Below are 21,926 nucleotides of genomic sequence, written 5' to 3'. Positions count from 1 at the left end.
ACTACATCTTTATCATTGACTTGGCGGATAGTTCTGATTTCTCCATTCTGTAATCCCACTTCAAACAGCGCTCTGTCGGAGGCTTTCTGGAGTTTATATGAGAGCCAGGCATTCTGTCCAGAGTCCACATCAACAGCCACCACTTTGGTCACCAGATAGCCCACATCTGCTGAACGAGGCACCATCTCAGCCACCACAGAGCCACCAGTCTGCACTGGGTACAGGACCTGAGGGGGGTTGTCGTTCTGGTCCTGGATCAGGATTTTCACTGTCACGTTGCTGCTGAGAGGAGGAGAGCCTCCATCCTGAGCTCTGACAACAATCACGAGCTGTTTAATTTGTTCATAATCAAATGAACGTACCGCGTGAACAACTCCACTTTCTGCATTTACTGAAATATGTGAAGAAATAGGAGACCCAGAAACAGCAGAGTCTACTAATATGTAGGAAATACGAGCGTTTTGGTTCTCATCAGGATCTTTAGCTCTGAGTGTGAGAATAGAAACCCCTGGAGAATTATTTTCAGTGACAAATGCATTGTATATGCTCTGTAAAAACACCGGGGCATTGTCATTCACATCGGAGATCTTTATGTGAAAGATTTTTTTGGCAGAAAGTGGTGGCAACCCTGAATCTGTGGCTACAACACTGATATTATACTCTGAAACACGTTCACGATCTAGTACAGTATCAGTTATTAAAGTGTAATAATTTCTCAAATTGGACTTGATCTTAAAAGGAGCATTTCCTTCTATTCTACAATTCACTTGTCCATTTTCACCTGAATCGATGTCTTTTACATTGATAATGCCAATCGTTGTTCCAGAGGGAGAGTCCTCGGACACAGGACTAGTGAATGACATGACGCTGATACTCGGGGCGTTGTCATTCACATCAGTTACTTCAATTATCACTTTGCTCGAATCTGTCAAACCTCCTTGATCTATTGCATCAATTCGTAATTCAAATTTTTGATCTTTTTCATAATCAATGGCTCCAGCTAGCGAAACTATGCCAGTTTTTTCATTAATTGTGAACAAATTACGAAGAGGACTGGTCCTGTCTGAAAAATAATAGGACAGCACACTGTTTGGTCCGAAATCTGCGTCACTTGCATTTACTGTTGTAATATAAGTATTTCTCGGTGCATTTTCCATCACTGTGGCTTTGTACACCGATTGATTAAATACAGGTGCATTATCATTAGCATCGAGAACAGTGATGTCTATATTTACTGTACCAGATCGCTGCGGAGTTCCACCGTCCACCGCTATTAGTTTGAGAGACAAATGCGGATTTGTCTCCCTGTCTAATGGCTTTTGAAGCACCATCTCTGCATATTTCTTTCCATCTGCATTTGAGTTTTGCTTAAGTAAAAAATTGTCATTTTCGGTAATAAAATATTCTCTCAGTCCGTTAATTCCCACATCCGGGTCGTCTGCACTTGCAAGGGAAAAACGAGCTCCAGTTAGAGCGGATTCACTGATTTCAAAAATGACACTATTACTCGAGAAAGAAGGGGAATTATCATTTATATCTGTTACTTCAACGGTGACTTGATGGAGCTCCATGGGATTTTCTAAAATGACCTCAAAGCTGAAGCTGCACGGCGTCGTGTCTCCACAAAGCTGCTCTCTGTCGATTCTCTCGTTCACCACTAAAATCCCTTTGTCTGCCTTCAGCTCGGTGTACTGAATGCTCTCTCCGGTCACGATGCGGGCCCGACCTGACCGGAGCCTCTTCAGATCCAAGCCAAGGTCCTGTGCCATGTTACCGATAACAGAGCCTTTTTTCATCTCCTCCGGGATTGAATATCGAATATTTCCACTCACCGAGTGGCTGAGACAAAAAAGGAAAAACAGGAGCTCCAAAACATGTCCGCAGTCAAAGCGCCATTTCTTAGACGGGGTGGGGAATCCAACTTGAAAAGCCATGGCAAAACGAATACAAGTGCGAAATGTCTAATAATGGCCCGGAATTGCCTCGAAGCAAAATAATAAAATATATGAAAACAGCGAGATTAATACTAAAGATTAACCTTTTCCCGTTTCCAAATCGCAGTTCAAAATTGGAAGAACATTTTTGTTTCTCTCACAGTCACGGACAATATAACGCACTCTATCTCCTTTTCTCTCTTACGCCACAGTGGGAAAGGAGGGACTTCTGTTGTTATAGTCAGGATATATTGACCAACAGCGTCCCTCAGAGTCAACAGCATGTCATTTCAAGGAACAAGTCAGTATTTCTCGAATGAAATGATAATGTGATTAAAATCAAGTTATCTCAGTAAAACATTCAGATGAAACAGGTAATAGAATAGATGTTTTACATTATTTTTAAAAATAACAAAGCAGCTTTTAAAACCAAATGAAATGCATACATGGAAGAACGCATGAATTCGTAAAATGTATGACAAATATGACTAAATTATGGCTCTATCATGTCAGGCGGAAATTCAAATACATAGTGTTGTGGTAAATGGTAGAATAAACCCAATGATGATCATTGATAGTATATGATTCAGAAAGGTAGAAAAAAAATCGTGACATCTGATTAGTGCAGTGCGGAGAAAATTGAGAGTGCAGACAATTCTGCAACGCTGTTGATCACAATAGCTTCTCTTATCGAAGAGCGCTTTCATTAAATGAGAAGATAAAACGATCGATAGCCTACAACAAACATGAATGTATCTTGTGACAAACTGAGAAACACTGACAGAAATTTAAAGGAGAACGCCTGTGCAGCAGACGTCAAGCAGGAAAGCAAGAGGCTCTTGATGGTTCTGAAAATGGGTATCAACTAACCTCAATAGGAGAGTCAGGTTCATCCAGGATGCTCTTCTCACTCTGTATCCGCTGCATCGTCCCTGTTGAACTGGGGTCCATGATCAGCACGTTCTGACTACCAGCCCTGCCGAACTTACAGTCACTCTTTCTGGAGTCTGTCGTCCTGCACACCTCATAGTTGTACACATGTTGGAGAGTCCCTGTCCCCAAAGTGTCTGAGTAACGTGGTGGATAATATGGAATCACAGGCAGGTTGGACTGATACAGGATGCGGGACTGTCTCCATCTGTAGATTTTCACTGAGATAATCACCACCACACAGGTGATGAACAAGAAGGAAACTACAGCCAGAGCCAACACCAAGTAAAAAGTCAGGTTGTCATTGTACTCCTTGTCGTGGATCAGGTCAGTGAACTCTGACAGCACTTCAGGGAAGCTGTCCGCCACCGCCACGTTCACAATGACTGTAGCTGAACGAGAGGGCTGTCCGTTGTCCTCCACTATGACAGTCAGTCGTTGTTTGACTGCATCTTTATCATTGACTTGGCGGATAGTTCTGATTTCTCCATTCTGTAATCCCACTTCAAACAGCGCTCTGTCTGTGGCTTTCTGGAGTTTATATGACAGCCAGGCATTCTGTCCAGAGTCCACATCAACAGCCACCACTTTCGTCACCAGATATCCCACATCTGCTGAACGAGGCACCATCTCAGCCACCACAGAGCCACCAGTCAGCACTGGGTACAGGACCTGAGGGGGGTTGTCGTTCTGGTCCTGGATCAGGATTTTCACGGTCACGTTGCTGCTGAGTGGAGGAGAGCCTCCATCCTGAGCTTTGACGATGACTTCAACCTGCTTAATTTGCTCATAATCGAAAGAGCGAACGGCACTAATAACTCCCGTTTCAGAGTTTAAGTTCACGTATGTCGAAACTGGACTCCCGCTGACCTGTGTGTCCTCTAAAATATACGAGATTCTGGCGTTCTGACTCCAATCAGAATCTGTCGCACTGATAGCAAATATCGAAATGCCGGCTGGATTATTCTCTGTCACGTAAGCAGAATAACGATCATTATGAAACAATGGTGCGTTATCATTAACATCCGAGATCTTCAGATTCAATGTTTTGGAACTGGAAAGGGGAGGAGACCCACCATCAGTGGCTTTTATTGTTATGTTATATTCTGACACTGTTTCTCTGTCAAACTGTTGATCTGAAATCAAATTGTAATAGTTCGTTAGAGATGACTCTATTTTAAAAGGAAGTTTACTCTCAATAAAACATTTTATTTGCCCGTTTTTATCCGAATCAGCATCTTTTACATTTAAAACTGCTATGGTGGTACCAGGTGGTGAGTCTTCCGATAGTGGACTCGAAAACGACATAACATTTATAACTGGCGCATTGTCATTGACGTCTAAAACTTCGATTACAACTTTACTTGTGCCGGTTAGACCGCCCTGATCTTTAGCCTCTACTCTGAGCTCATATTTTTTGTTCTTCTCATAGTCCAATTCACCAGAGACATAGATATTGCCGGTGGTTTCATCAATCTTGAATATATCTGCAAGGCTCCCTTTCATTTTAGATAAGCTGTATGCAAGTATGCCATTCGAACCACTGTCAGCATCTGTAGCATTTACAGTTAAAATGGATACACCTTTTTTCACGTTTTCACTAACGAATGCTTTGTAAACTGTCTGGTTGAAAACAGGATCGTTGTCATTGGCATCTAACACAGTTACATCTATATTTACCGTACCGGATTTCTGTGGCGTTCCTCCATCAATTGCAATTAATTTCAAAGAGAAACGTGGGTTTTGCTCTCGATCCAAAGGTTTCTGGAGCACCATTTCTACATATTTACTACCATCTGGGTTCGAATGTTGTCTCAATATAAAATTATCATTTGACGAGAGGATATAATCTTGCAAAGCGTTTAGACCGACATCACCATCCTCTGCACTCTGCAGTGGAAAACGCACTCCAATAGCTGCCGATTCACTTATTTCAAAACTTAAAGGCTTGGCCATGTTAGGAAAGACCGGCGCGTGATCATTTATATCCAAAACCTCAACAGTGATTCTGTGTAGCTCTATGGGATTTTCTAAAATCACCTCAAAGCTGAAGCTGCACGGCGTCACATCCCCACAAAGCTGTTCTCGGTCAATTCTCTCATTCACCACGAGAATCCCTTTGTCTGTCCTCAGCTCTGCGTACTGAACGTTTTCTCCGGTCACGATCCGGGCGCGCCCAGAATGAAGCCTTTTCACGTCTAAACCGAGATCCTGTGCTACATTACCGATCAAAGAGCCTTTCTTCATCTCCTCCAGGACAGAATACCGAATCTGACCACCTGCCATATGAAGCAGCAACAAACAAAGGCTGAAGAGTGGACGCAGTCCGCAGAACCATCGCCATTTTAAAGATTGATCGTGACTGCATCCTCCAGTCGCCATTATTATAAAAAAAAAAAAAAAAAAATCAGAAGACAAGATTATATCCTGTTGAATTTGTCTTGGTATGTCCCTTTTCTTGGAATACGGGTGTGCAGCGTCTGCGTTTCAGTGTGAAATCCTGCGTTCATACAAAACCTCCATTAAACACTGAGATCCTTCTCGTCTGGTTGCTCAGTCAGCGGTTGGACTCAATGAGAAGGCGGCACACAACAAAGTTAACCAAGAGCGTCCCTTACAGTCTGCTTATGAAATGTCAACCAAAGGCTGCAATCAATACAAACGGTTCACAATAATTCAGGCATATATATATATATATATATATATATATATATATATATATATATATATATATATATATATATATATATATATATATATATATATATATGTATATATATATATATATATATATGTATGTATATGTATATGTATATGTATATATATATGTATATACACATATATGTTCAGAAAATTGTGAACCGAACACTAACTATGAACTTGTTACAGTAATATATTTCCCGTAAATGTGTCCACATTTTGAAAAATCTCTCAAAGTTTAAACTGTAGATTTTATTTTATTTTATTTTTATTGATGAAAATAGTTCAGCTGATGTTGTTTCTTTGTATTCTTCATAATAATTGAATGAATAAAACTGACAATAATAATAAAGTTATTAGTATCATTAAAAACACATATACACTATTAAAACAAAGGCCTTGAAGGATTTAAAAATTAGTAATGGTGTTAGTGTGTATTTGTTTGATCTAATAACCTTAATGCAAGCAACAATAATATTAGAACAGAAACATTAATGGTGTAAGATACACCACTAAACATTGAGACAAAAAGAGGAATGTCTTCTAAAACACAATGTTAATTTCTGTTGACCTAATTCAGTTTGCTGCAACTAAGCTAAAACTGAGTTTATAACAAAATGCAGTGCTATTGCAAACAGCCATAAACCGGGTCGCTGTCCATGGTGCTGAAAGTAAAACGGCCCACTCGCCCACGTTTTTTGCAACACATCAAAGAAAAGTCACAGCAAAAATATTGTTGAACTAACCTCAATAGGAGAGTCAGGTTCATCCAGGATGCTCTTCTCACTCTGTATCCGCTGCATCGTCCCTGTTGAACTGGGGTCCATGATCAGCACGTTCTGACTACCAGCTCTGCCGAACTTACAGTCACTCTTTCTGGAGTCAGTCGTCCTGCACACCTCGTAGTTGTACACATGTTGGAGAGTCCCTGTTCCCAAAGTGTCTGAGTAACGTGGTGGATAATACGGAATCACGGGCAGGTTGGACTGATACAGGATGCGGGACTGTCTCCATCTGTAGATTTTCACGGAGATAATCACCACCACACAGGTGATAAACAGGAAGGAAACTACAGCCAGAGCCAACACCAAGTAAAAAGTCAGGTTGTCATTGTACTCCTTGTCGTGGATCAGGTCAGTGAACTCTGACAGCACTTCAGGGAAGCTGTCCGCCACCGCCACGTTCACAATGACTGTAGCTGAACGAGAGGGCTGTCCGTTGTCCTCCACTACGACCGTCAGTCGTTGTTTGACTGCATCTTTATCATTGACTTGGCGGATAGTTCTGATTTCTCCATTCTGTAATCCCACTTCAAACAGCGCTCTGTCTGTGGCTTTCTGGAGTTTATATGACAGCCAGGCATTCTGTCCAGAGTCCACATCAACAGCCACCACTTTGGTCACCAGATATCCCACATCTGCTGAACGAGGCACCATCTCAGCCACCACTGAGCCACCAGTCAACACTGGGTACAGGACCTGAGGGGGGTTGTCGTTCTGGTCCTGGATCAGGATTTTCACTGTCACGTTGCTGCTGAGTGGAGGAGAGCCTCCATCCTGAGCTTTGACGATGACTTCAACCTGCTTAATTTGCTCATAATCGAAAGAGCGAACGGCACTAATAACTCCCGTTTCAGAGTTTAAGTTCACGTATGTCGAAACTGGACTCCCGCTGACCTGTGTGTCCTCTAAAATATACGAGATTCTGGCGTTCTGACTCCAATCAGAATCTGTCGCACTGACAGCAAATATCGAAATGCCGGCTGGATTATTCTCTGTCACGTAAGCAGAATAACGATCATTATGAAATAACGGTGCGTTATCATTAACATCCGAGATCTTCAGATTCAATGTTTTGGAACTGGAAAGGGGAGGAGACCCACCATCAGTGGCTTTTATTGTTATGTTATATTCTGACACTGTTTCTCTGTCAAACTGTTGATCTGAAATCAAATTGTAATAGTTCGTTAGAGATGACTCTATTTTAAAAGGAAGTTTGCCCTCAATGAAACATTTTATTTGCCCGTTTTTATCCGAGTCAACATCTTTTACATTTAAAACTGCTATGGTGGTGCCAGGTGGTGAGTCTTCTGATAGGGGATTGGAAAAAGACATGACATTTAGCACGGGCGCATTGTCATTAGCGTCTAAAACATCGATGACAACTTTACTTGTACCGGTTAAACCACCCTGATCCTTCGCCTCTACTCTAACCTCGTATTTCTTAATTTTTTCATAGTCTATCTGCCCAGACACACAAATTGTTCCACTGGTTTCATCAATTGTGAACATATCTGCTGCGCTTCCTTTCATTTTGGACAGGCTGAATTCTATTACGCCATTCAAAGAACTGTCGGCATCTGTAGCATTTACCGTAACGATTTTAACGCCTTTCATGGTGTTTTCCATCACAGATGCTTTGTAAACAGTTTGGTTGAAAACCGGAGCATTATCATTGACATCGAGAACAGTCACATCTATATTTATTGTCCCTGATCTCTGCGGCGTCCCTCCGTCAACTGCTATCAGTTTTAAAGACAGACGTGATTGTTGTTCTCGGTCTAAAGGTTTTTGAAGCACCATTTCTACATATTTACTACCGTCGGGATTTTCATGTTGCTTCAAGATAAAATTGTCGTTTGATGATAAAATATAATCTTGTAAAGTGTTCTGACCAACATCTAGGTCTTCCGCGCTCTGCAGTGGAAATTGAACCCCAACAGTTGCTGATTCACTTATTTCAAAACGTAAAGGTTTGTCCATGTTAGGGAATACCGGAGCATGATCATTTATATCCAAAACCTCAACAGTGATTCTGTGTAGCTCTATGGGATTTTCTAAAATCACCTCAAAGCTGAAGCTACACGGCGTGACGTCTCCACATAGCTGTTCTCGGTCAATTCTCTCATTCACCACGAGAATCCCTTTGTCTGTCCTCAGTTCGGCGTACTGAACGTTTTCTCCAGTCACGATGCGTGCACGCCCAGAACGAAGCCTTTTCACATCTAAACCGAGATCCTGCGCTACATTACCGATTACCGAGCCTTTCTTCATCTCCTCTGGTATAGAATATCGAATCTGTCCACCTACCGTGTCAACCATAAAAAGCAACAACATAAGTAGTCCAATACGTGGGTGCAGTCCACAAAACCATCGCCATTTTAAAGATGTGTTGGAAACGCATCCCTCAGACGCCATTGCAAAAAAAAAAAAAAAAAAAAAAAAAAAAAAAAAAAAAAAAAAATCCCAAACAGCTCGATTTTGCAGTGTGTAATGACAGGTCCCTGTTTTTTTTTAATTCACTACTTAGATAAAAATCCTCAACGATATGTTCATTAGAATCTGCAAGACTGTATCGCTCCAGTTCTCGACCTAACACAGAAATGGTTTATCACTATGTGACTGGGCTGCAGAAAGACGAAACAACACAGAACCTGTTTTCTTGACCAACAGCGTCCCTTAGAGTCAAAACTGTGAAGCACAAACAGTGCGTCAAATACTTAACATCAGTCAGTGGAGACGCAGCTAAACCCACCGCACGTGTAGGAAAGATGGAGTGATGTCTTGGTAGGCATTTTTTTCAGTTACAGTTTACTGTTAATGAGCAAATGAAAGTATTAAATCACATAGAAGGGTGAAGCAAAAAAAAAAAACAAACAAAAAAAAAACAATGAGGCCATGAGGGTGCTGACTGAGAAGACTTGGTGCATTGTTTTTGTTGCTGTGAAATAACAAGTTTTTTTTTTTTTTTTTTCCTTTTTTAATAGATACACGTATTTTCACAAATATACCGTTCTATCAGTAATCAAGTTATGCGTGCAGTGTATAATCAACTCCGGGGAATAAAAAAATAAAAATAAAAAAATGAGATAGCAATAACAAATCAATAAATCTCAGCAAGACGCTCTCCATGGTGCTGAAACTGGAAATCAACTAACCTCTAGAGGAGAGTCAGGTTCATCCAGGATGCTCTTCTCACTCTGTATCCGCTGCATCGTCCCTGTTGAACTGGGGTCCATGATCAGAACATTCTGACTACCAGCTCTGCCGAACTTACAGTCACTCTTCCTGGAGTCTGTCGTCCTGCACACCTCGTAGTTGTACACATGTTGGAGAGTCCCTGTCCCCAAAGTGTCTGAGTAACGTGGTGGATAATATGGAATCACAGGCAGGTTGGACTGATACAGGATGCGGGACTGTCTCCATCTGTAGATTTTCACTGAGATAATCACCACCACACAGGTGATGAACAGGAAGGAAACCACAGCCAGAGCCAACACCAAGTAAAAAGTCAGGTTGTCATTGTACTCCTTGTCGTGGATCAGGTCAGTGAACTCTGACAGCACTTCAGGGAAGCTGTCCGCCACCGCCACGTTCACAATGACTGTAGCTGAACGAGAGGGCTGTCCGTTGTCCTCCACTATGACAGTCAGTCTTTGTTTGATTGCATCTTTATCATTGACTTGGCGGATAGTTCTGATTTCTCCATTCTGTAATCCCACTTCAAACAGCGCTCTGTCTGTGGCTTTCTGGAGTTTATATGAGAGCCAGGCATTCTGTCCAGAGTCCACATCAACAGCCACCACTTTGGTCACCAGATAGCCCACATCTGCTGAACGAGGCACCATCTCAGCCACCACAGAGCCACCAGTCTGCACTGGGTACAGGACCTGAGGGGGGTTGTCGTTCTGGTCCTGGATCAGAATTTTCACAGTGACGTTGCTGCTTAGTGGAGGAGAGCCTCCATCCTGAGCCTTCACTACAAATATTAGTTCTTTTATCTGTTCATAGTCAAATGAGCGAACTGCACTAATGACACCGTCCTCTGCATTAACTGAAACATATTCAAATATTGGGGATCCACCTATCTCCCCCTGCTCCAAAATGTATGAGACACGCGCATTCTGGTTTTCATCAGGGTCTTTAGCATTTACATTAAAGATAGACACGCCCGGTGAGTTATTCTCAACAATAAATCCAGAATAATGATTATAAGAAAACACTGGGGCATTATCGTTGACATCTGAGACCTTCAAATTGAGAGTCTTTTTAGTTAAGAGGGGAGGTGACCCAGCGTCCGAAGCAATGACAGTTATGTTAAACTCGGACAGAGTTTCGCGATCTAATGTAGCATCAGTTATCAATGCGTAATAATTTCTCACATTGAATTTAATTTTGAAAGGAACATTTTTTTCAATTGTACATCTTAGTTTCCCATTTTCCCCTGAATCCAGATCTTTCACATTAATTATGCCTATCGTAGTACCAGCGGGTGAATCTTCAGACAGAGGACTGGTGAATGACATGACATTTATTACAGGAGCATTATCATTCACATCTATTATATCTATCTCTATTTTGCTGGAATCCGTCATCCCTCCTTGATCCTTCGCTTCAACATAGAATTCAATTTTTTTGTCTTTCTCAAAATCAATTTCGCTTGTCACATATATTCTTCCAGTAACAGAATCAATGCCAAACATATCAGCTATCCCTGCTTTTGATTTTGAAAAGGAATACGTGACTTGTCCATGTGAACCACTATCTATGTCACTTGCATTAACCGTAATAACGTGAGTGCCTTTTGGAGCATTTTCTATCACTGCAGTCTTATACACAGACTGATTAAATACGGGTGCGTTATCATTAGCGTCTAAAATATTTACGTCGATGTTGACTGTGCCAGATTTTTGCGGATTCCCACCATCCACAGCCAAGAGCTTCAGAGACAGGCGTGACTGTTCCTCTCTATCTAAAGGTTTCTGAAGCACCATTTCAGCATATTTACTTCCGTCCGGATTAACGTGTTGTTTCAAAATGAAATTATCATTCGGAGTGAGGATGTAGCTGTGCAAACCGTTTTGCCCAACATCAGCGTCGTCCGCGCTCTCTAAAACAAAACGGGAGCCGAGTGCAGCTGACTCACTTATTTCAAAATCCAAGTCGCTGTTCTGAAAAGTCGGAGCGTTGTCGTTTACATCCAGAACTTCTATGGTCACGGGATGCAGCTCCATTGGTTTTTCAAGTAAAATCTCAAAGGTGAAGCTACATGGGGTGACATCTCCACAAAGCTGCTCTCTGTCTATTCTCTCATTCACGACGAGAGTCCCTTTGTCCGTCTTCAGCTCTGCGTACTGGACGCTTTCTCCCGTCACGATGCGGGCCCGACCGGACCGGAGCCTGTTCAGATCCAATCCTAGATCTTGAGCCACGTTACCGATAAGGGACCCCGTCTTTAACTCTTCTGGTATTGAATACCGGACTTGTGCCTCCGTTTGAGAGAGAAAAAGCAGTTGCAAAATAAGGAGGCTGATTGTTCGCCATTTTGCGCTTCTGTGTCGACGCAGTTCTTCGAAAAACATCTCACAAAATTCCCTCCAAGCTAAACGAGCAATAGAATGCAATTTCCGACAGGGCAGGGGGACATATGAATATGTAGCTTCAATCGATGTGTTCATCATAAAGCTTTAGCATCCAAATGAGTTTCAGCTCTTGGGGGAAAAATATCATCTGCAGATAGAAAAAGAAAAGATCTGTTCGGGAGGGGACAGCCCAGCCTCGACTGGAATTGTGGATTTGATCAACAAGGTAACAGCGCCACTTGCAGACGGAAAGAAAAACTAAGCAATCCTTAACTCATGACTGCGGTAGTGCTTTGGTTCATAAAGGAGCTTACAGCAGGTTTACCGAGGTGTTCAAACTGAACACTGAAAAATAAATCATAAATGTTATTTGTAAACTAAATATTCACTTATGCAATGGTACTTTGATAGCACAACGACAATTATGGTAAAAAAAATCAGCATCAGTGTTTCCGGAAGACAGCCCAAACCATCGATCTCTACACAAATGTAGCAATCAGCACCATGGACAGAGACTTTGCAGACTCAACCACTGCTCACACAAATATCGCAAACACCTATTCATCAGCTACTTTATTTGGTACTATTGTCAATTCTATCACTGTACGTTGAGAAATTTGGTCTGATAAAATGTCCATTTGACCTGAGGGGACGTTTAATTTTCATACACGTGTTGTGGCTCCCTGGCTTGGACTGGTATTGAAAAAGTGAGAAAGAAAAAACTACATTGTGTGATGCATGCACCACACACAACGTAATGTGGATGTCTGGTCAGTTCAATGCATTGCAAAATACTGAACGACTGTTTTTTTTTAACCAGGTGACAAGACAGATTTCTGAAAAAAAATGTTCAACAAGTTAGGAGCAAAAAAGTAAAGAAAAGAAAAAAAACAATCAACAGTCAACTTATTCCTTTTCAGGGTCACGGGGGCTGGAACCAATCTGAGATTCATTTGGGCGAGGGCAGAGTGCAATGTGAAACAATACATTTACAATGAAAAGCAACGCACATTCTCAAAATTGATGCGAGTTGAGACAGTGTGGATGCCGGGTAATTGTGAAATAATGTGCGTAACTTTTATAAGCAAATTTAATGAATGAACTGACCTCTAGAGGAGAGTCAGGATCGTCCAGGATGCTCTTCTCGCTCTGTATCCGCTGCATTGTCCCTGTTGAACTCTCAGCTCTGCCGAACTTACAGTCACTCTTTCTGGAGTCTGTCGTCCTGCACACCTCATAGTTGTACACATGTTGGAGAGTCCCTGTCCCCAAAGTGTCTGAGTAACGTGGTGGATAATAAGGAATCACAGGCAGGTTGGACTGATACAGGATGCGGGACTGTCTCCATCTGTAGATTTTCACGGAGATAATCACCACCACACAGGTGATGAACAGGAAGGAAACTACAGCCAGAGCCAACACCAAGTAAAAAGTCAGGTTGTCATTGTACTCCTTGTCGTGGATCAGGTCAGTGAACTCTGACAGCACTTCAGGGAAGCTGTCCGCCACCGCCACGTTCACAATGACTGTAGCTGAACGAGAGGGCTGTCCGTTGTCCTCCACTGTAACAGTCAGTCGTTGTTTGACTGCATCTTTATCATTGACTTGGCGGATAGTTCTGATTTCTCCATTCTGTAATCCCACTTCAAACAGCGCTCTGTCTGTGGCTTTCTGGAGTTTATATGACAGCCAGGCATTCTGTCCAGAGTCCACATCAACAGCCACCACTTTGGTCACCAGATAGCCCACATCTGCTGAACGAGGCACCATCTCAGCCACCACAGAGCCACCAGTCTGCACTGGGTACAGGACCTGAGGGGGGTTGTCGTTCTGGTCCTGGACACGTACAATCACCGAGGTGTTCGCACTTTGTGGAGGTGAGCCACCATCTTGAGCTTTGACGTATATTTTATATTCTTTCACTTGTTCATAGTCGAATGATCGCAAAGACTGGATAGCTCCACTTTCTGAATTGATAGAGAAAAACGTGGATACTGGATTGCCATTAACTTCATTGTCTATGAGAAAATATGATATCCGCGCATTCTGACCTTGATCAGCATCTGTGGCTTTGACCTGCAGCAGAGTCTCACCCGGGGAATTGTTTTCCATCACCTGTGCACTATATAAACTTTGACTAAATGATGGGACGTTATCATTAATATCAGTTACGTCTAAAATGATTTCTTTTCTACTCGACATTGCAGGAGCACCTTCATCGGTGGCAGTTATTGTAATGTTGTACCTTGAACACTTTTCTCGGTCCAGGCTTTGCTCTGTGACAAGAGTATAATAGTTTCTCAGGGATGATTTGATTTTGAAAGGGAGACTTTCATCTGTAGTTAAATGCACTTGTCCGTTTTTGCCAGAGTCTTTATCTTGGACACTAATTAAAGCTACAACCGTCCCGGGGGGAGAATCCTCTGTAATTTTCCCTGAAAACGAAGCCATTATGATTACCGGGCTGTTATCATTAACATCCACTACCTCGATAACTATTTTGCTGGCGCCCGCGACACCCCATGGATCTTTTGCTTGGAGGTTGATTTCGTAATTTGGAGAAATTTCGTAATCAATGTCACTAGTGAGCTTAATCTCTCCAGAGTAAGAAATCATTTGGAAAGGACAAGAGGAATCCGCTTCAAGATGGGTGAAAGAATAAGTAACATTCCCATTATAACCTTGGTCTGCGTCGATCGCACTTACTCTGGCAATGACAGTACCTTGAGAAGCATTTTCCGGGAGTGATACTTTATATAAGGACTGCGTAAAAACAGGCGCATTGTCGTTTGCATCTAAAACGTTTACAAGTATCTTTACTGTTCCTGATCTTTGCGGCTCTCCCCCGTCTACAGCTGTCAAAATGAGCGTGTGCTGAGTTTGTTTCTCCCGGTCCAAACCATTGTGAAGTATCATTTCGGCGTATTTACTACCGTCCGATCGAGTATTCTGCTTTAGAATAAAATGTTCGTTTGACTTTAGGGAATAACTCTGTAATGAATTGATTCCGACATCCGGATCAAGTGCGCTATCCAGCAAGAATACGGTACCGGTGGGCGTCGATTCGCTGATTTCCAAATGTATCTCCTTTTTCGGAAAGGCTGGAGCATGATCATTTACATCCTGAATTTCGATAGTAATGGAAAACAATTCCAACGGATCTTCAAGTACAATTTCTAGACCGAAGCTGCAAGGGGACTTCTTAGCGCACAACATCTCTCTGTCTATTCTCTCGTTTACAACGATGTGTCCTTTGTTATTGTTCAGTGCGACATATTTGTTATCATCATCTACAGCCAGTCGAGCACGACCAGAAACCAACCTTCTGACATCCAGACCGAGGTCTTTTGCAACGTCTCCGACAAATAGTCCTTTCCTCATCTCCTCCGGGATTGAATAACGAATTTGTCCGCTAATAGTTGGAACAACAAAGGAAAGCAAAATGGAGATTTTCCAGTCCAACACGACGGCATTGTGCTTCAGAATACCCATCCTTCTGACTTAAATACCATACGCAAAACAGAAGGTTGTCTACACTGACACTGACATTACATGCGTGTTGGTGTTTTTTTAAAATCCACCTGACGACACAAACCATCTACAGCCTTTCTAGACGTGTACACAACCGTCGCATTTTTTCTCTCTCTCAAAGATGGGTAGAGATTTTACAAATGAGGAGGGGACCAATGATGCACATTTTTCCTTAGGCAACAGCACCACCAGCAGTAACGAAGCAAAACAGCATCACTCAAGTGTGTGGTACAGCGAATCATCATTTCGTGCCATCCGCAGCACAGTGCAACGCGCGCGCGCACGCACGCACACACACACACACACACACACACACACACACACACACACACACACACACCCACACACACACACACACACAAAGAGAGAGAGAGAGAGAGAGAGAGAGAGAGAGAGAGAGAGAGAGAGAGAGAGAGAGAGAGAGAGAGAGAGAGAGAGAGAGAGAGAGAGAGAGAGAGAGAAACTCATTCCAAGTGTCCCTACAGACACAATGAGCACAAACATGTAGATAATGAGTTTGTTTCAACATTCAACTATCAGACAGATTATTGTAGAGGAGCAGAGATGGGATATTAATTACAAAAGTTAGATTGAAACTGTTCTTTTTTTTTACACAAGAGTAATAATCCTTAAATAAAACGGCATTGCTTGTCATGAAAAAAACACTTCCGGCTTCATCTCTAATAATAATAATAATAATAATAATAATAATAATAATAATAATAATAATAATAAGCTTATATCATCTTAAAAAATTCAGTCATTTGAACTCAAACTCCTTCATAAATGTACAATGAAAGGCAAGAAAAAAGAAGAGAGAATAAAGTGACTCTGCATCATGTTCGGCAGCTCAAGGGAGGAAAGGTTTCAGGACCAAGGACAGTGACAAGAGGCACACCAGTGAAGCATACTGATAGGGTTCAGTAGATGGAAAGGCAGCCATTGCAGTAAAGCTCTCAGGATTCATCAGAATCCCCCAAAACATCATAAGTCTGATGGACTTTTCCTCAGAGTCTGGTCCGCAGAGGCTTGTCATTGTAAGAACTCACAAACTTGAAGTCGATAAATAAATATCAATCGAGTCTTCTTTCAGATAAATTTAGAATTAATGTGGTGCATTTTCACAGCGCATTTACTCTGTTGTGCCAAAAAACTGCTCCAGCAGTCCAAATTCTAAGGGATATAAATAATCCAATAACTAACCGGGTGAGATCATACACAGACAAGTAAACACAAACACCTTTCTCCATACACAAATTTCAGAACAATTATTAGCAATCGGTGGATAATATAGATACATAGATTACAGAGATATGTAATCTACCCCCTGAGGATCTAATCTAACTCATCTAACTCATAAGTCCAGTGACCTACATTCAAGCAGTGCAATAGGCAGCTAGTCTACTGTCAACAACATCCTTACAAATATCACAGCTGCATTTTCCTACTCCATCTACGGCAGACATGGCTGGCATGAATGCCTATATCTTTAAAAGTGGGTCACCACCATATTTTTCTCTTTTCCCTCTGCCCATATTAGCATATCCTGCTGCAGAGGAGAAAAGAAAAACTCTGCACATCATGATTGTGCATTATTCAGGTGTACTGCATCAGGATTATAAATATTCATGTCGCATGATGCATGGGAGCCCAAAGAGCTCAAACAAAGGCAGGTATATTGTGTTACAAAGCTAAAAGGAAAAATTACATCCTTGCAAAAATACAATTTCGGTAACATTTTCGCAGATATAGGAATGTGTCAGCAGTGAAAAAGAGAGAAAGAGATGGGACAGAAGGAAATGTGTTGAATGTTGACTATGAGAGCTGAGGATGGCACCCATACTGACAGAAATAAATACACAAAATAGATTTCCTTACCTATTCGATGTTTCATCCAGGAGAGGGCACCAAGAAAAGAAGAAGAAAAATAACATTTAGTTTTCAGTACAATAGCAGTCATGTACAAAACAAATCAATATCAAGATAATGCTGTTTTGCCACATTTTATCTTGAGTTCATTGGCAATATAAAAATATTAAATGGGAAGAAATACAATAATTTGATCTTTTCACATGAACAGATACAGGTTTTTTTTCTTTTTTTTTTTGCATGATTGCACCACCAAGTCAGAAACATGGGCAAAAATTTAGGTCCAATAACACGTATTTGTGCATCTTGACTTCATTAAAGAGGTGTTTTTGGAGTTTTAAAGTGATATTTCTTTTATCTGCAGCTTTATTGTATCTTATCCTCTTTATCATTGCAATCAAAAAGAAGAATTGTTTTTTATGATTCAATTAAACCATTGAAAGTTCAGTTTGGTATAAACACATGGTATTAAATGTGTGAAGTTTATTTGTGACTGTAGTCTAAAATTGTTCTGCAATTTCACTGACATTGTCAGATTTGAAGTAACCATTGAAATTAAATTTCACTGTCATGTATGACTACATCTAAATCAACCACTCAATCAATCAACCAATCATGAATTATGAAAATAAAGAGAAAGGAAAAAACTGTGAAGCTGACATAGCCTATATCTCACTCAGTTCAGTGTGAGTCATTCTTCCCAGAACAGATTTCCTGTGACCCAGATATAATAAACAAATGTTAAGCATGTTACATTTTTCTCCCTGCACTGTTGAAATTAGGAGCACAAATGAGCCTAAAGCTAAATCACGAATTGAGATGCAGACAAATTCAGCAGGGAATATATTCATGGAACATCTCTACTACACTGCCATCACAAAGCCGAAGGAATGCAAAAACATACAAGCACGGACACACACACATGTCACAGCTTAAATGTTGGATGGCTTTTGTCATGGATCAGAACAGCTTGCTGGTTAGATTAACATCTTATTTTATTATGTTGTTAATTGTGTAAGGTTCTTTAATTCTGTACCCTTACTTTCTGTTTTTGCTGTGTTGAAATGTGCACCAGCTTCTGTTGTATATTCACAGCCAAACACAAATACAGGTATTTCTAAAGAAGGTGAAGAAACTATACTTGTGGTACTGTGTAAGACTAGAGATTTACCCCAACTTGAACTGGAGAAAAGACCACCAATCAGTCATAGATGAATTTATACTTTCAGATACAAATATCCATAAGATTTAATGGAATAATAAACAATGATTTAAATAGCATTCTCTGTCATGTCCCTCCAATCAATGCTCGATGTGCCATCTTTTCCCAAACCTGAGGGTAAACCCCTTGTTTACCCAGCAACTCTAGTCAATGAAAGCCAAAAGTTGACAACTGAAACTCTACAAAAAATCACAAGGTTGACTCCACAAGGCTTCAGTAGGCTCAAACCAAACCTTGTCTCATAAAGCTTGTTGTTTGCACAAGGCAATTTGGAAATAATGAATTGGAATAAATTTAAAAAAAAAAAATCTTTTTAATCTGAACAATAGCAGCAATAATAATAATAATAATAATAATAATAATAATAATACACTTTCATGTTGTAAAATGACATGTCAGTGGGGGAATTACAATGCAAGACCACATGGAAACTATCTACCATTGAGAATTATTTTTTAATAGATTATTTTTTGTAGAAAACAAAGAACATGGCGAAATTATATACCAGGGGTTCTCACTTAGAAATGTATAAAGTCCCGAAAATAAAATTTGAGGAAGTCATAGGTTAATAGTGTCAGCGTGGCAGTGAAAAATATTGGACTTTTTTTTTTTTTAAATATTTTTATGTAGTTTGTGTAGGTGTACTGTACTGTAATAATCAGGCACAAAAACATTTATTTTCAGTATCATGCTGACATTCTTTCTTACTTAGAATTACTCAGTAAAATAAAACTAAATAAACAACAACTTTCATGAAAGGTAAAGGGGTGTATTGAGAATTCAAACGTTCACATAATACATCTCAAAGTAAAACAAAGTGTCCTTTTCAACAAAATAAACCCTCATATCCTCAGATGAACAAAGTCAAGATGCACGAGGTCATTTTCGTGCGAGAAGCCTCATATGACTTTTTCAGCTTTTTTTATTGTATCTCTTCGTAGCTCTGATTTTGGAGGACAATGTCTTTCAAAATCGCGGTGGCGCTTCTCATAATGGCGTTTTATGTTTTCACTTTGTATCAGAGCGACAGTACTTTCGCACAAAAGACATTTTTGTGACTGAGTGGCTTTGTGCTCGAAGGCGGTAAGACAAACATGTTTGTCTGTGCATTTGTCATTAAATCGGTTACTTTCAGTGGCCACCTTTTGTGGCTTGCCACTTTGTTGTCGGGTGTGAGCAACACTCCTGCAAAGACGTTACTGCTGCCGCCTTGCAAAGGAGACACACTGAAGGAGGAGGGTGTGTGACTGCCGGTTTGCGTTATCAGCCAATCAGCACATCGTTGTCATGGGAATGACAGCCCACTTTAAATCATGTAAGTGGAATTTATTCTATTGTTGACATGGGAGACATAACTTTGGCCAGGCTTTCATGCTGTGGCTTTAGTGTTTGTTGTTAAAATTCTTCACACATCATTCAGATATTTTGTGACTAAGATCAGTAATGAGGGTAAAAAAACAGCATGTTCTGCCCTAGCTTACTTTTTTGGTAAATGCAGTGGCAACATTGTCAAATCAGTGAGACGTGCAACCTACTTACTTTATCGGTCACACAACAAATGGTTGATGTGGAAAAAATGAAACATAGTCAAATTTTAGTACATTTTAATTCTAAATAGTGTAATAAAACAACAACAAATGTAACAGTTATTAATGCATTTCTTTAAGATTTACACTCACAGAAGATCGAGCCTGGGAAAATACAGAAAAGTCAGAAAGGTATATCATGTGTTACTTTAACAGGTGATAACATCTTCCAATCCAGCTGTACAAACAAATTCTTGTTGATTTACCTGTGATATGAGGTTAAACAACAAGTTTTTGATTAACTTAGCATTTTTTTTTTAAATTTTATTACAGCATTTGAATTGTAGGGATGAAGGATATTAGTTAATAGGATGAGAATAAATATCTGGATGACAAAATCAATACTATAGCACAACAAAATCTCAAATTAAATATAGGTCAATGTAAGAGAACAAAAAACACTTTATGTATGCATCTGTATTATATTTTTTTCAAGAAGACTAAGACTGTGCTTGAGATCAGGCGAGTGAAAAAGTTGAGGTTCAGTAGAAAACTTGAAGTATACTAAGCAAGACCATAACACTGAAAACTTACATAACACTTGGGTCGACATATATATTGAACTTTTACACAGAATATGAATTACAACATACTTGGCAGTTAAATATTCTTTCAATAACATCATGTAATATGTAAGTGTCTCACTGGATCACGTAACAAGGTTGCGGTGCACCTGCCCTCACCTTCAGAGTGCCTCTATCTGCACTCACGCGCCTCAGTGTATTTTTCTGATAAGCAGCGCTCCTTTTCTTTAATGTGTCAGTGTCTGTACTCGACCCGAAACGAAAATCGCCCCTCCAAGACCCGGTGGTCAAGAAGGGATCATATCGATCATCTTTGAGCAACGTCCCGCACCGACTGAAGTCAGTAAAAGTCGAGGGGCAGTATGTTGTGGGGAACACGGGGAGAGTCGCTGTCGTGGACCGGTAGACGTAACTACGGCGACAGAGTTTAAAGTAAAATACTCCCCCGATTAAAAGGAAGAATAATGACGAAACAACAGACAACGCAATTATCAAATACAGTGTTAAGTTATTGCTGTCCTGTGATTCATCTGCAAACTCGAAAAGTTCGCTTAAAACTGGGAGACCGTTTGCCAGCATTATGCTGACAGTGGCCGTGGCTGAGAGAGACTCCCGCCCGTTATCTGTCACTAAAATAACGACTGTCTGTTTTGGTTCATCGTCCGCCATGAAGTTACGAAGGGTTCGAATTTCGCCTGAATGCAGATCGACCATAAACAGGTTAGGACGCGTTGCTTTCATTATTCTATACGAAAGCCACGCGTTATGGCCAGAGTCTGCGTCCACAGCGACAACTTTAGTTACAAGGTATCCTCTGGGCGCTTCGACTGGCACTATGTCCTCAGCGATAAAGCCGGAGGTTTGGACCGGATAAAGGACGACTGGGGCATTGTCATTTTGGTCCTTAATGAAAACATTTACGGTGCATGTTGTGGAAAGCGGAGGCCCGCCTCCATCTCGAGCTGACACTTTAATTTGGAAGTGAACCAGCTGTTCGTAATCAAATGAGCGCGAGGTAAACAGTTCCCCTGTGTCCGAGTTGATGGTGAGAAAAGACGACATTTCCGAGTTCGTTTCCATTGATATCTGGTACAATATCTTAGCATTAGATGCATCGTCAATGTCATCTGCTTTCACTTTCATCACAAAAGTACCAACTGGTTGGTTTTCCAACACATTGACATTGTATTCAGGCTGTGTAAAAGCCGGGGGATTGTCGTTTACATCAGTAATAACAATTGCCATTACTTTCACACTTGAGAGAGGCGG

The 21,926-nt window shown here is 40.8% G+C and overlaps 2 protein-coding genes across 11 annotated transcripts in view; both read right to left on the bottom strand.

Moving 5' to 3' along the window:
* Positions 1 to 21,926, bottom strand: part of LOC115397429 (protocadherin gamma-C5-like) — a 292,251-nt gene that overhangs the window by 153,807 nt on the left and 116,518 nt on the right. For 2 of the 10 annotated variants that reach the window (XM_030103895.1, XM_030103975.1), the window contains exons 1-2: positions 7,946 to 8,680; positions 2,805 to 4,439 (exon numbers count right to left, since the gene is read on the bottom strand). The exons of the other annotated variants lie outside the window; for them this stretch is intronic. In XM_030103895.1, the coding sequence (XP_029959755.1) occupies positions 2,805 to 4,439; positions 7,946 to 8,680 (2,370 nt within the window). Of the gene's footprint in view, positions 1 to 2,804; positions 4,440 to 7,945; positions 8,681 to 21,926 lie in introns of those variants that run through there. 10 annotated transcript variants of the gene reach the window in all.
* LOC115404025 (protocadherin gamma-A2-like) lies at positions 9,493 to 11,925 on the bottom strand. The gene has a single exon (XM_030113164.1). It carries the CDS (start codon positions 11,923 to 11,925, stop codon positions 9,493 to 9,495), a length of 2,433 nt encoding a protein of 810 aa, XP_029969024.1.

Source organism: Salarias fasciatus, chromosome 2 (assembly GCF_902148845.1).
Source record: "Salarias fasciatus chromosome 2, fSalaFa1.1, whole genome shotgun sequence".
NCBI lineage: Eukaryota > Metazoa > Chordata > Actinopteri > Blenniiformes > Blenniidae > Salarias > Salarias fasciatus.
This window is presented reverse-complemented; position numbering and strand designations above follow the sequence as displayed.